The sequence below is a fragment of the Raphanus sativus genome, chromosome 3 (genome assembly GCF_000801105.2).
Source record: "Raphanus sativus cultivar WK10039 chromosome 3, ASM80110v3, whole genome shotgun sequence".
In the NCBI taxonomy this organism is placed as follows: Eukaryota; Viridiplantae; Streptophyta; class Magnoliopsida; order Brassicales; family Brassicaceae; genus Raphanus; species Raphanus sativus.
Genome location: NC_079513.1, coordinates 22,653,513 through 22,667,383, shown reverse-complemented (window position 1 = coordinate 22,667,383; position 13,871 = coordinate 22,653,513). Strand labels below are relative to the sequence as shown.

Here is a 13,871-nt window from a genome sequence, read left to right as displayed (position 1 = left end):
TGGTTCAAAAGCATGAGGAATCTTCGAAAGAGAAAACAAAGCAAAAATTGATGAAGCAAATAATTCAGTAGAAAGTAATTAGGCTCCTCAGTTCGTGGTATCAACATTATTTAGAAATGATTAAAATTATTTGTAGCAAAAAAATTTCAAAAAACTTATCTCAAACAAATTAAGTATTATTTTTATTTATTAATTGTGGGTCAAAATTGTCTCATGACATATAAATAAGTATATTTTTCAAATTTATTTAAAGACAGTGTATTTTCCAAATTTCAAAACTTAAATAAGGTATTTTACAAAATATCCCATAAAATAAAGTAGATAAATAGATAACATTTAATATTTTGAATTTAAATTGCATATCCAAACTGATCCAGAATTGGTTGGAATCGATCATGATCCAAACCGCAACATTATCGGATCCTATATGAATATAACTTCTATATATTCGATTTACCCGGGACCAAATGTGAAAACATGAAATCCCAGCTCTAGCGTATCAATATTTCTAATAACGTTTTCAGCTTTTTTACTTTTGATAACTAAAATTTTAGAAAAAAAAATTCTTATCTGAATGATTTTTTTTTTAAAATTCTGAATGACTTACGTTACCATTTCACATGCCTTTAGTAATTTACTGTTTTTTTTTCTTTTTGACTAGGTAACTTACTAATTTTTGTCATTAAAAACTGAATTTCGCATGTGGTGAATGGTGATGGACAGATATTTGTGTAAACGGTACGAAATCAATTCACATCCATCAACGTAGATACAGCCAACAGATCAAGACAGATGTAACATTCTACTCACTCACTTACCTTACCTTTAATCTGCGGCTCAGGTTTTTTTGAGATCCTTAAATATTCTTGACACGAAAAAATAAAAAAGAGAAATAAGATTTTTGCGGAGACGCTAATCTCTTGTGTGTTGAATCTTTAAGCTTCTCTTGAATGGCGTCTATTTTCAGACCTTCAGTTTCACTTGACCTACGACCAAAGGTAACACTCAAGCTTCTTCAGGCACTCATAGTTCTTTAAGACTGTTCTTATCTCTCGACATGGTCTTACTCTTTAGACGCTATAGTTTTCTGTTAAGTTTATAAGAAACTGAAATTGAGATGAGAAATTTGGATTGTGACTGATGATGAATCGTTTTGGTAAACTGCAAAGGTGACCTGCACGAATCTCTCCACTAAAGAACAACTTAAGTTTCAGAGCAAGAGTTTGAGAAAAGAGAAGCTCAACGTTAGGTTACGTGGCGTGAAAGCTAATCAAGCACCAGGGACTAGTGCGATTACAGAGCTTAACAACAAAACCGGTAACTAAAAATCTTAGACCCTTAACCTTGGATTATTAAAACGTGTCGTTTTTTAATTAAAATTGATTTGTGTGTTGTGTTGGTACTACTAGATTATGGAGTTGTAGGGGTTCACCATGTTGGTCTGCTGTGTGAAAACCTAGAAAGGTCACTTGAGTTTTACCAGAACATTCTAGGACTTGAGATCAACGAGGCGAGGCCACACGACAAGCTTCCCTATAGAGGAGCATGGTTATGGGTAGGTTCAGAGATGATTCATCTAATGGAGCTTCCAAATCCTGATCCATTAACTGGTAGACCCGAGCACGGTGGCCGTGATCGGCATGCTTGTATCGCAATCCGAGATGTTTCAAATCTCAAAAAGATTTTGGATAAAGCTGGTAATGTCTATACTTCTTTCTTGTCTTTGCCATTAGGGTTGTCTTTTAATTTCTTTGTTCTTAACGAAGATGGTTTGTTATTTGTGTAATTGTGTTGTAGGGATTGAGTATACGATGAGTAAGTCAGGGAGGCCAGCAATATTCACTCGTGATCCAGACACAAACGCTCTTGAGTTTACTCAAATTTGATTCTCTAGTTTCTCTTTCGGGTCTTCTAGTGTATGGATGAATGGGATATAAGTTGTAGATACATACTTTATACTTCTCAAGTAGTCAAGTCTTACCTCTACAATGTTTATTGAAGTTCCTTTGATTTATATTATTTCTTACCCCAAAGTAAAAACAAAAACCGAGACCACAATTCCTAACTTGTAAATATAGTTTACTTTTTTTTCTTTTTTTCCTTTACCACAACACAAGAGAACATAAGCTGGTTGAAGAGTTACAGACAGACATGATGATGAACCACACGATTCAAACAAGTTCAGGGTATTTAGTATATATACAAATTAGACTATTATATATATATATGTTTGTGATCAAAAGGAGCCAAGAGTAGTGGAGAGGTCTAAGCGTGAACGAGATCTCCACTCTTGTATAGCCGATTTGAGAGTATGGTTTGGTGTGAGATCGCAATGCTTGAGCCGGTGCTTAGTCACAGGAGACACGTTTTGGTTATGTTGAATCCAAGCTCTTATCGCTTTTCCTTCGTACGTGAATCCATCAGCTGCTATATATGGATCTTCCATTATCTCCTGCAAATTTTAATCCTGAACCATTAAGTATTGTGTTTTCTCGTTAAGAGATTTAAAAATGGTCGTTGTCTTCGTTTTTTACCTTAAGAATCGGACAGAAATAGTGACTTGGTGGTCGTACGTTATCTTGTTCTGTCTTGAGTCTCTCATTCGCAGATTCAAGAATCCGTTTGAGAGCAGGCAAGACTTGCGTGTCGAGATCCGGTCTGTCTCTGCACTTGAGCTGCGAACACTTGATCGCGATACGAGCCAGCTCTTCCGCTTCCGCCATGGGCCAGTCTCTGACCGATCCATCCAACATATCTCCGAAACAGCCTCTCTTCACCGCGTCCTCGACGCAGAAAAGAAGACCGTTGGGATGTCTGGCGGTCAAAAGCTGGAGGATTATGATACCGAACGCGTAGAGATCCGACTTCGGTCTGATGGTCCCGGTTCTCTGGTACTCGGGGTCCATGTAGTAGAGTGTACCGGCGATGATGGAGTTTCTGTAAACCGTGACGCTGTCTGGCGCCTCTTCTGACATGAGTTTGGCGAGTCCGACGTCGCCTATTTTGCTGACGAAGTTTCTGTCTAAGAGAATGTTTCCTGGCTTGAGGTCGCGGTGGACGATTGGGTCGGGTTTGGAGTTGTGGAGGAAAGCTAAGCCGCATGCGGTTTCGTATATGATTCTGAATCTTATGAACCATGAGAGAGATGGTTTCCCTTTTTTGGGAGAGATGTGAGCGTCTAAGCTACCGTTCTCCATGTACTCATAGACGAGGCAACCGTTGTCAGGACAAGCACCGAGGAGAAGGACAACGTGAGGATGTCGAAGCTGGCTTAAGACAGAGATCTGCAAAAATTAAAAAATGGACAGTTGATTTCAGAGATCTTAAGAGAGTTAAAAAGTCTGTTTTAGTTTGTGAACTTACCTCTTTTAGAAACTCTTCTTTCTTCTCTAGTGAATCGGGTTTGAGAACTTTAAGAGCCACCGGGGTGTGGTCGAGGCTGCATTTGTATACTTTTCCGTATCCTCCTTCACCGATTATTTTACGGGAAGAGAAGTTATCTGTAGCTGCAGCTATCTCTTCCTTTGTGTACTTTCTGTACCGCCCGTCTTTCAAGAAGAGCTGGTCGATGACTTTTTGTTTCTCTATGGACTGCTTGAGAGCGCTGAGCTCGGCTAGTTGCCTCTCGCAGAACTCTTTGGCTAGCATTGATTTTGCTTCTTGGACTTCTTTAACGGCTTTTAGATGCTTTTCTTTCTCTTCCGCTGCTGCTTTTCTCAGCATTTCTTCCTTTTCAAGAGCAGTTATGACCCTTCTCGTTTCTTTAATACACTCAGAGGAAAGAGACTGCACCTGAGATCACAAATGTGGGTTTGATTGAGGTTATGAATCCATTACATGACTGAAGACAAGAGATCGCACCTGTGTTTGTTTATGAACTAGCTCTTCACAAGCTTGTTTGTACATGGAAAGAGTGGTTTCTACTTCTTTCCTTAGCTGCGCTACTTCAGACTTAACATCTGTCTGCAAAGAAAAACATGTCTTGAGAATCAAAATCATAGCATAGTACAGAATCGACACAACATAGTGGGTAAAAACGTAAACGTAAAATGTTTTTACCTTTGGTGGTTTTATGTTAGCTCCAGGATTCAACTGCATTTTACTACCGGAGACAATGCTATGTCTAATAACAGAACGGGTGTGTTCGTCGTCGACCAAACCGAGGTCAGTGGAAGATTGTGCATCAGAGAACACTCGAGAGACTGGTTTACTATGCGGCAAAGAGGCAGGCCTTCGAGTGTGGTTCCTGCCTGAGGATGATATGGATGAAGCAGACAGGCCTGTCTTAGCTGAGCGTGTGCGGCTGAAAGTTTCGGTATAAACTTCTGCTCCTTGGGGTATACGGAAACTAGATGATGAATCTGGTGAAAAGTTTAATAGCAAGCAATAGAAATTAAAAAATCATCATCTTGAATTCACATTTTAGATCACTGAACGTGAAATGCTAAAAGACTGATCCATATACATACATACCTGGAGATAAATGATTGGTTGATTTGGTTAATATTCTATCTTTGCAGATAACATATATCTCACATGTCTCCGGAGCTTCTCGTAGTACTGTTAATGGCATTTCTTGTCCTTTTCTCCTGGTAAAACAAAGTCAAACGTCTAAGCAGTCTGAGCATACCACAAATAGTTTTATTAATAATGGACCAAACTCACACCCGAAAGCTAACTAAAGAGAGCGAAAATTTGCCACAAAAACTGATACATTATTCTCATTCACATTGAACACTCAATGTGAGAGACTGTAATCCACAGAGAGCGGGAAACTGAATCTGGACTACTATATCATATTAGTAATGGGCGTAACTCACCCCCAGAAACTAAGTCGGACATATAGTAAGTTTCGATCATAAGTCTCTCTATCTAGAAAAGAGCAAATATACAAACCGAGACGGATAATAATCATAATCAATCAAGATTCCTCAGATACAAAATGGAAACAATAATACCTTGTGAGGAAACTAGAAGAGCAAGAGCCAAGCACTAAACACTCAACCTCACTATCTGACACGTGCTTCAAAAGCGCCTTCCCGGGATCAACATCTTCCAACAACAACGTCTCAACCTAACCAGTAAAAAAAAACTCTCACTCAACAGTTACACAAAAATTCGAATAAACCAATAGAGAGAAACTCACTTTACTAGAACCGCAGAGTCTCTTGAACGGCACGAAGACCTGCTCGTACTCCTTCCTCAGATCTCGCTTATACATCGACACCACACTCTCCTCCAACTCCTCCACCCGAATCTTCGATCCAGCTTCCGAAACAAACCACAAAAATCACACGGTGAGATTTGACGCAAAACTGATTCAATGAGAAATTTCGAGAGAGGGATGGAACTTACAAGGAGACGGGATAGTGGTGACGGTAGGCATGACGTGAACCAGAACCAACCGATCGACGTTGGGGAGGAGATTCTCCACGGTCCAGCGGAGAGCGCGACGGCTAGCAGCTCCTCCTACTGCGTCTCCGCCTACGGTTCCTTTGACGGCGACGGCTACCGTGGAGTAAGCCGGAGCTCCGCCGATCGATTCGAAGAACTTGTTCGACATCACCACCATGAAACTTTCTTTCTTTCTCGACTTTGACTTTTTGATGGATTGGAGAGAAGAAGAGTTTGGTTTGGTGATGTATTTATTGACTCGTGGAACTAATAAATTAAAGCGCCTACTTATTAGAAAAGTCTTTTTTTTCGAAAATTGCTTCGTTTTTGTTATTGTGGTATTATATTTAGGTGTAGTTTAAGATTGTACGTTTTTGTTTTAATTTTAACAGATTAGACCTAATAAATCCTTTTTTTTTGTTTGTCAACAGACCTAATAAATCTATTATGCGATTTTCATTACCGTGAGAAAAGTCTATGCGCGATTAAAACTAATAAATTGCCTTTAATGATTTTGGAGCTGTGTTGTTTTTACATAATCTCTATCAACTGATTTGGTCGATTGTGGACATTTAGTAATACATAATAGACTGACTATCACATTCAAATCTGGTCTGGGAGTTCTATAGACTACAAGCAAAAAAAGCAAGGTTGATCACTATAGTTTAAATTAAGTTAAAAATAGCCTTAGAGATAAATCGAACCCATAATAATTAACTTGGAAAAGAAATAAAGATTAAACCAACTAATCTACAAAAAAAATTTAAAACTCTAAGGCCCCAGTATAATAATTTTTTGAAATATGATCACGACCGGAAACTAGTGCGTGTATAGCTTCCTATCAGGGGCTGGTATCGATCAAACTAGTTGACCCGAGTTTAAAATATATTCTGACTAATGCTAAAAATAGTTAAATTGCATGTCACCAGACTACCAAGTAAACTGTCTGGGGCAAAGCTTAATTAAGCTCAAACTTTCTATATAAGTGTAACTCTATTTTAAGAGAGACTGGAACTATGAGAAATGTTGTAACACATTCCCAAATTTCATCTACCACTTGACTACTGTCATACGGGTATTGGAGTTGTGCTTTATGTTTTTCATTACGTCGAAGGGCCATATGTCACTAGTTCAGCTAGATGCAACGTCCTTCATCTCTTTCACGGTTTTACAAATGATTTCATAGGTTATCCAAATATAGTAGATTCATAACATAATTTTTATTTTAATAACTGTGGAGATCCAGCAATTGAGATCAACTGACTAATTCCGCAGAATTCGCAACAACCATGTATTCTTATGTGGTTCAAGTGACCAACGGAAATCGAACTACATGAGTTCACCGTATTGAGATTGCTTTCAAAAATAAATTATTTTAGCACTTGAAAATTTTAAATTGTGAAAACTTTTCTGTTTTAAAGCACAAAACACTGACTACTACCTACTCGCTATGGCGATCTTCGAACTTGGATCATTTCTGGACATTTAAAACAGTTTCAGACGGGTATTAATTTCAGACAAGATTAAAAATTGCATCCATAAGTTTTTGTTTGTACAAATTAGCCCCAGTATATTGATAATTTAATTTTCAAAAATGCAAGATGATTAAGGAATCGTTAAAAGAATGTTCCGTAATTTATAGGGTTGACGTTACCAAACATATAATACATTTGAATAAATGTGCATATAGTGAATTTTAAAATGACACTATGACTAGCAACTATTTTATAAAGGGTGAGTAGAATTTTCATTGGACCAAGAAATTTTAATTGTCTAATATATATTGCTTGTTCTAAGATTCTGTATGTGATGCATCGAACATATACTTGTTCTTAGGACTTGTTAATTAATCTAAATAAATGATTTAAGACGGCACATAAACCACTTGCATTATTCACTATCCGATATTCCCAGTCTCCGATAAGAAAATTTATAAGGAATAAAAAAGAGAAAGTGTAAAGATTAACGAGTATTTGCACAAAATAACAACGAAATCCATCGTATTTAAATAAATGTCAACCGTAGAATTTCTCTACCAAATAAGCTGGATCGAAACGATGTTCAACATTATGGGACACGTAATTAGTTAGAAAGAGGAAGCAAAAGTAGGCTGATATAGTTTGCGCAAGGAGTACCGAGATTTGCTTTCATCACGTGGCTGGCAATCAGAGATAGGCTCTCGACAGGGCAACGTACTGGACAATAGGGTCAAGCACAATGTTGTCTCTTCTGTGGGAAACCTAATGAAACGAGGGACCATTTGTTTTTCGAGTGCCCATACACTTTGTATCCCATATGCACTTTCACGATGTGGCTCAAGGTGGCTGGGAATTTGTTTGACGTGACCCAGATCCTGATTGGGATACCACCATCACACGGCTCTTGACAGGCCGCTATGATCGACATAGCTACATTCTCCTCAGACTTGTACTACAGATTATTATTTAATATATTTGGAGGGAACCTAACGAGAGGGTTCACAATATCTCTCGAAACCGGTGGAACACATTGTTCATTTGGTTGACAAAACGGTTCATTAACCGTATCATGTCAACTAAATATTTCTTCAAGCCGCGATTACAAGCGGTTTGATGCGTAGGTGGTTCGAAGCTCACACTACATAATTTTAGACTGTAATCTTATTCATTCATCTATGTAACCTTTTAGGATTGTACATATATTATTTTTTACGTTGAACAATAGATTTGAAATTTCATCAAGAAAAATATTTATCTATTTGATTTCTAATTATTAGTAACATACATTTCTGGGGTGGTTTTTAATGAACTATTTTAAGTTTCTTTTAATTTTTGTTACCAATATCTATTAAAAATATAAAATAATATATTTAAAAATTATACAAAATATTTTCATTTTAAGTAAATTTAGTTCTAACTATATAAAATAAAATTCATATTTTTATTTTAAAATATATAATTATGATTTTTAGTTTAAAACCGGATAAATTAAAAATTAAAAGTATTTTAATCGAACCAAACAAAAATAAATATAGCAATAGTATGATGGTTAAATTTTATTAACCAAACAAATCTAATCATAACCGAGTCATAACCAAAGCAAAACCCAAATTGAACACCTCTATTTAATTGTACAACTAACCTTTTGACTAGGGTTGTTTGTCAGCGTCATCCAGTTTAATTAGGGTTTTCCTAAACAGAGGGCTAAACTCTCCCAGACACCAAAAACAAAAAAAAATGATGGAGGAACCGAGCCTCAGTGAGTTGCCAGATGATTTGATCTTGAAGATATTCTCATTGCTTCCGTTTTTCAAAGAGAGCGTTGCAACAAATCTCTTAAAAAAACGTCGCGAGGATCTCATGTTTGATGATAATTATAAATCACACGAGAGTTTAGTGAAGTTTACGAGTTTTGCTTACGGATCTTTGTCGTTCAACAAGTCTCAAATTGTAGACATCAGGCTTAGCCGGGGATATTCAGCTTCAGACATCAGCTTTTTGCTTAAACTTGCGGTTAAGCGGTCAGTAAGAAAGCTGAGGATCCGGACGTTTGGAAAAACCCTAGAACTGCCGAGATGCTTGAGTATTTGCGTGACCCTAAAGTCATTGGTACTCTATGAAGTAAGGATCAAGGTTGTTCCTCCTTGCTTTCGTTTGTCATCACTCAAGAATCTGCACCTTTTATCGGTCAAGTTCTCAGTCCACGAGTCTCTTGAAAGGTTTCTAAAATCGTGCCATGATATTGAACACTTGGTTATACATAACGTGTTGTTCAAGACTGTTCTGCCTTGCCGTCTTTTGCCGTCACTCAAAAGCATGCGCCTTATTTCGACTAATTTCTGGGAAAACGAATCTGCTGCAAGTCTTTTGAGAATCTGTCCTGTTCTTAAAGATTTGGTTGTGGACCAGACCAAAGTATTCAGTAGTAACGTGTGTGCTTCTATCACTTGCAGTGCCCTAAAAACATTGATACTCGGTGGACTAACTATCAACGCTGTTCCACCATCGTTTTCCATGCCATCACTCAAAGCTATGCAACTTTTGTCTGTTAAGTTCTCTGGAGGCGAATCAGTTTTAAGTCTTTTACAAAAATGCCCTGTTCTTGAGGATTTGGTTGTTAACCAAACACAAGTATTCGATAGTAATGAGTGTACTATGAGTAGTTGCAGAACATTAAAAAAGTTGACGCTCAGTGAACTAAGTATCAAGGCGGTTCCGCCTTGGTTTCGCTTGCCATCGCTCAAAACTCTGCACCTTTTATCGGTCAAGTTCTCGGGTGAAGAATCCATTGCAAGTTTCTTACCGGTTTGCCCTGTTCTCGAATGTTTGGTTGTGGACCGAACCAAAGACGACAGTGTGATGTTCGAGGACGTTCCGGTTTGGTTTTGTTTGCCATCACTCAAGAGTCTGCACCTTTTATCTGTTAAATTCTCGGACGAAGAATCTTTTTCCAAGCTTATAGAAAGATGCCCGGTTCTCGAAGATTTGGTTATAAACAACACCTTGGATGACAATGTGATGATATTCAACATCGATACACCTTCTTTGAGGAGCTTATCTATCGTTAACTCTATAAGAAAAAATCCCCACGTTATGGAAAAGCATGGGTTTGTGATAAATGCTCCTTCTTTGGAGAAAATAAACTTTAAAGATACATTCAGTAACCTTCTAGTGTTTGAGCATATGCCAGCGGTGACCGAGGCTAATATCCAGGTTATTTGTGGCCAGTCTAAAAAGTTCATAGGATCTTTTACCTCAATCCGTCAACTATCTGTATGTTCTCTATCTTCAGAGGTAAGAAACTTTGTTACTCAAATAATGTAAAGAGCTCGAGATTCTCCTAGTATGTCTTATTATTTCAATATAGTAAACTATTGCATATTTCAATTGCAGACTCCATATCCTAGTGGCACTATCTTCCCTTATCTTGAACATCTAGAGCTATGTACATGTTCTGCGGGATGGGCCAATCTACTTGTTTGTATACTTAAAGACGCTCCAACACTCAGATATCTCAAGCTTAAGTCGGTATGTAGTATGGATCTTTTTCAGTAGTATGTTACATGAACAGTATAGTGACGACCTATAATACTAACACACGTAATGTTGCTCTCTCGTTTTCATCTCAGCAACATGGTGCCGATTACAATGATCCGATGAATTACTGGAACAAACCAACAGCTGTTCCAGAATGTTTATCAACGCATCTCGAGATCATGGAATGGAGACAATATGAAGGCACAGAGGAAGTGATGAACGTGGCTGCTTACATACTAGCAAACGCAAGATGTTTAAAGACGGCTACGTTCTCAACAAGATGTGGAGACAAACATCACAGCATGCTCAGAGAGTTAAGGAGTCTGAAGAGAGGTTCAGATACATGTCAATTATTGTTTGACTAAACTTTTATGTGATGTGGAGTGGTGTGTTTCTTCTAGAAGACACATATGATTCTTTAGGTTTCTTCTGTCCTTGTCTCTGACTTTATTTTAGTTTTTTTTTATGGGTTTTATTTTCCGAATCTACAGATCTTCTTCATTTAGTAAAAACAGAGCGTTTTTTTTCTATCAAGTTCTCAAGTCAAGACATTCTTATCCTTTCTTTGTCAAGTAAAAAAAAAAATTCCTATGGGGATCAAAATCTAGTTTAACCATTATATATACCAATTACAAATAAAAATACTGTATTACTCATGTTTATAAATTGATGACTAGTGATTGACATACATTACTTTGAATCTAACTCTTAATGAGAATAATAATATGAGAATGCAGCACAAAAAATGACCCGTAGATTATTCTATACACGAGTGTAATCCAGTTTTCCTAGTAACCAACATTACCATACACACCATCCGTCGATCGATAACTTGTAATATATATACAAACCCAAGAGTGAAGGAGGAGAGGATCATAGTCTGAGATAGGTTTTAATCATGGTGGCTCCGGTTGGATCAGAGACCAGGTGATTAATAAGACCTTTTCTTAAATTGTTTGGTGCAATGACGAACATGTACAAAGCAAAAGGAACCAAATCTCCTGATGTTAATGTTGATCCTAGAAACCCTTGCCACATCCTGAGCAAAAAAAAGGAAACAAAAACATCAGTTTTCTTGATTATTTAAATCAAAGGATCAGTGGATGCCTTAACCATTTTGGAAGGCGGAAGAAAGTGTGGAAGAAGCTCCTAATGCCTCCGATATCGAGTTGGACTATGAGTGCAAGGCCGAAGAGAAAGAATGCTCTTTGTCGTTTCCTTTCTTGTGGCCATAAAGTATCCCAAGCTGCCCAACAAAAAATGTAAGTTTATTAAAAAAAAAGGTTTTCAAGAAATTGTCTGAAAGTTTAATTACCTTGTCTTGAAATATTGCTGTTGATGTGTTTGGTTAAGGAAGTAGTGGACTCGTGTTTTAGTATATCCGCGATGACTGATGCGTATGTTGGAGCTTCAGACAAAGATCTCACAACTGAATAGCCTGTTATAATTTTTGAGAGAAAGTTGTCAGTGCGTAGTGACTGCGTACTAAAAGATGTTGAATAACAAGAACTCAAAAGTTAAAGGATTTGTTCTTACTATACCTGTGGCGGGATGTACCATGCTAGCAGCAGCACCAAAGGCGAGATTCTTTTGTTCAGTGTTTGGCAAGGAACCACCTACCGGGATATAAGACCATTCCTGTAATTAACAAAAGTTTTTCACTCTAGTTTCAACAAAGTCAAAGCTCTTACTTTTTTCTTTGTATATATTTATTTACCTCTTCATAAGTCTTTAGAATTCGGATTCCGAGTGTATCTAATCTCAACATGAGTTTCTTTTTAAGCAAATCAAAGGGCATGACATCTTTTGAGGCCAGACATGTCTCCTGCAAGTGATTCTTTATCTGATGAGCAACAGACTTTAATTATTTTTGCGTGAGAAAGGAGAGAGAAAGAACCTCAAAGAACACTCTTGTCTTTGTCATAGGCATGGCGTAAAGAAACGTTGGATACTCAGCTTCCAAGCTCCGAGCTTTCTGGTTCGTATAATCTCTGTAGTCCATAAAAACCATCTGCTCTGGATCATATGGACTGTTTTCCACCTAATAGAGTTTTCAAATTAAACAGTCTCAAATTTATTCATCCGTAATGATTATATTAAGAATTACACTGGAACATATCATTTTCATACTGTACCTCAACCTCCACGCCGTATGCAGTTTGAACACAGACTCTAGGCCCTCCGAGTTCGTATTGCAAGAGCTTCCCCGAAGCTGCTCCAGAAGCAACAGTGGCAAGCCTGCAGGGAACAACGGTGTTTCTTTCACAGGAAACGAGCCTAAGGCCATCGGGAGCTTCTGTTATGCTCTCAACTTTTGAGCTAAGATACGAGACACCTGACTCGGCACACCTATGAAAAAAGAACATTAATAAACGGATAATCAGGAGATGAACAATAATAGCTAGTGAAACCATTCGTTACCTCCTCAAGAGCTCCTCGTGAAGTAACCTTCGACTAACTCTTCCATAAGCACGACCAATTGTAATGGGATTGTTATCGTCTAGATAGACAATAGTATCTCTCCATACATGCTCAATACATTTTTGCAACCCAAGATCTATTACAACAAACACAAACTAGTTATTTACATTTGACCATGAAGACAAATGGATCATTGATTCTTTTTTTAAATAATAATTACCGTTGAATTCATCTTCCCAAACACCGTAGTTGTTAGTGAAAGGAAGGTCCGGACCAATGAGTCCAACTTTTAGACCTAACTTAGCTGATTCAGCAGCCAAGGCTAAACCAGCAGGACCGCAACCAATAACCACTAGGTCCAAAGCACCATCACCAATTGATATAAGAGGTAACTGCAATTAAATCAAATATAAGACAAAAAAGCTTTAAAACACACACACATAAACTGTTTCTTCCTAAACAAGTCATCGAACTGACCTTATCAACGAGCTTGGACTGTTCTTCATCCATGTCTTTGTTCTGCTGCATTTGAACGAACGTAATCTCCGAGCCACCAGCCTTCACGAAATCTTCCTCGTCGGCGTAATCCTCCCTCACCGCAACGCAGCTCTCACTACCACCGGAGCCTCCGCCGCCGCTAGCTCTGACGACTCTACACAAACCACGCCGAAGATTCCTGAAACTGTATCTTTTGACCAGCGGAAACCTCCTCCGAGAAGACGGGAAAGCTGTGACCGTCATTGCAGCGAAATTGCGAGCACCAACACACTCCATTTTACAAGTTAAGCGAGAAGAAGACGAAGAAACTCTCTTCACACCATTGTTGCGCTGTTCTATTGAAGTATAAGTAGCAAGGGAAGGAATCTGGCTTTTTCTTTCTTCGTTATGTTTCCTTTTCACAGTGACTTGGAAAAGGGCTTTAGAGAGACGAGAGGACGATAACAAGGATAGAACCATAGGGACTCTATTCGCCACGTGTAATGATCTCATTCGTTAAGACGTGAACATGCTGCGTAAACGTACTTCGCCTACAAAAAAGAA

At 38.0% G+C, this 13,871-nt stretch overlaps 4 protein-coding genes across 4 annotated transcripts; 2 read left to right on the top strand and 2 right to left on the bottom strand.

Moving 5' to 3' along the window:
• The first annotated feature begins 839 nt into the window (after positions 1 to 839).
• LOC108847759 (glyoxylase I 4) lies at positions 840 to 2,014 on the top strand. The gene is made up of 4 exons (XM_018621088.2): positions 840 to 998; positions 1,170 to 1,317; positions 1,410 to 1,697; positions 1,798 to 2,014. Exons 1-4 carry the CDS (start codon positions 951 to 953, stop codon positions 1,884 to 1,886), a joined length of 573 nt encoding a protein of 190 aa, XP_018476590.1. The 5' UTR covers positions 840 to 950; the 3' UTR covers positions 1,887 to 2,014.
• Positions 2,015 to 2,062: 48 nt separating this feature from the next.
• On the bottom strand, positions 2,063 to 5,632 carry LOC130509274 (U-box domain-containing protein 34-like). Its single transcript, XM_057005058.1, has 9 exons — positions 5,356 to 5,632; positions 5,147 to 5,268; positions 4,959 to 5,074; positions 4,474 to 4,589; positions 4,060 to 4,361; positions 3,862 to 3,963; positions 3,364 to 3,792; positions 2,535 to 3,284; positions 2,063 to 2,452 (listed from the first exon to the last, which is right to left on the bottom strand). The coding sequence occupies exons 1-9, from the start codon at positions 5,570 to 5,572 to the stop codon at positions 2,237 to 2,239; spliced, it is 2,370 nt and encodes a 789-aa protein (XP_056861038.1). The 5' UTR covers positions 5,573 to 5,632; the 3' UTR covers positions 2,063 to 2,236.
• Positions 5,633 to 8,545: 2,913 nt separating this feature from the next.
• LOC130509271 (putative FBD-associated F-box protein At5g56560) lies at positions 8,546 to 10,858 on the top strand. The gene is made up of 3 exons (XM_057005056.1): positions 8,546 to 10,166; positions 10,266 to 10,400; positions 10,502 to 10,858. The coding sequence occupies exons 1-3, from the start codon at positions 8,610 to 8,612 to the stop codon at positions 10,772 to 10,774; spliced, it is 1,965 nt and encodes a 654-aa protein (XP_056861036.1). The 5' UTR covers positions 8,546 to 8,609; the 3' UTR covers positions 10,775 to 10,858.
• A 142-nt stretch (positions 10,859 to 11,000) lies between these two features.
• Positions 11,001 to 13,835, bottom strand: LOC130509272 (lycopene epsilon cyclase, chloroplastic-like). The gene is made up of 10 exons (XM_057005057.1): positions 13,308 to 13,835; positions 13,051 to 13,222; positions 12,831 to 12,966; positions 12,545 to 12,758; positions 12,307 to 12,450; positions 12,127 to 12,234; positions 11,951 to 12,047; positions 11,725 to 11,847; positions 11,523 to 11,655; positions 11,001 to 11,448 (listed from the first exon to the last, which is right to left on the bottom strand). Exons 1-10 carry the CDS (start codon positions 13,818 to 13,820, stop codon positions 11,283 to 11,285), a joined length of 1,806 nt encoding a protein of 601 aa, XP_056861037.1. The 5' UTR covers positions 13,821 to 13,835; the 3' UTR covers positions 11,001 to 11,282.
• Between the last annotated feature and the right edge of the window lie 36 nt (positions 13,836 to 13,871).

Bases quoted from the DNA above. Each gene is read 5' to 3' on its own strand.
- LOC108847759 (XM_018621088.2), top strand. From the start codon at position 951: ATGGCGTCTATTTTCAGACCTTCAGTTTCACTTGACCTACGACCAAAG. The intron at 999-1,169 runs GTAACACTCAAG...TAAACTGCAAAG, and splicing joins CACTTGACCTACGACCAAAG to GTGACCTGCACGAATCTCTC. The intron at 1,318-1,409 runs GTAACTAAAAAT...TGGTACTACTAG, and splicing joins AGAGCTTAACAACAAAACCG to ATTATGGAGTTGTAGGGGTT.
- LOC130509274 (XM_057005058.1), bottom strand. From the start codon at position 5,572: ATGGTGGTGATGTCGAACAAGTTCTTCGAATCGATCGGCGGAGCTCCG. The intron at 5,075-5,146 runs GTGAGTTTCTCT...TTTACTGGTTAG, and splicing joins GACTCTGCGGTTCTAGTAAA to GTTGAGACGTTGTTGTTGGA. The intron at 4,362-4,473 runs GTATGTATGTAT...ACTTTTCACCAG, and splicing joins AACCAATCATTTATCTCCAG to ATTCATCATCTAGTTTCCGT.
- LOC130509271 (XM_057005056.1), top strand. From the start codon at position 8,610: ATGATGGAGGAACCGAGCCTCAGTGAGTTGCCAGATGATTTGATCTTG. The intron at 10,167-10,265 runs GTAAGAAACTTT...TTTCAATTGCAG, and splicing joins TATGTTCTCTATCTTCAGAG to ACTCCATATCCTAGTGGCAC. The intron at 10,401-10,501 runs GTATGTAGTATG...TTTTCATCTCAG, and splicing joins GATATCTCAAGCTTAAGTCG to CAACATGGTGCCGATTACAA.
- LOC130509272 (XM_057005057.1), bottom strand. From the start codon at position 13,820: ATGAGATCATTACACGTGGCGAATAGAGTCCCTATGGTTCTATCCTTG. The intron at 12,235-12,306 runs GTTCTTTCTCTC...AATCACTTGCAG, and splicing joins AGACAAGAGTGTTCTTTGAG to GAGACATGTCTGGCCTCAAA. The intron at 12,048-12,126 runs GTAAATAAATAT...TGTTAATTACAG, and splicing joins TTCTAAAGACTTATGAAGAG to GAATGGTCTTATATCCCGGT.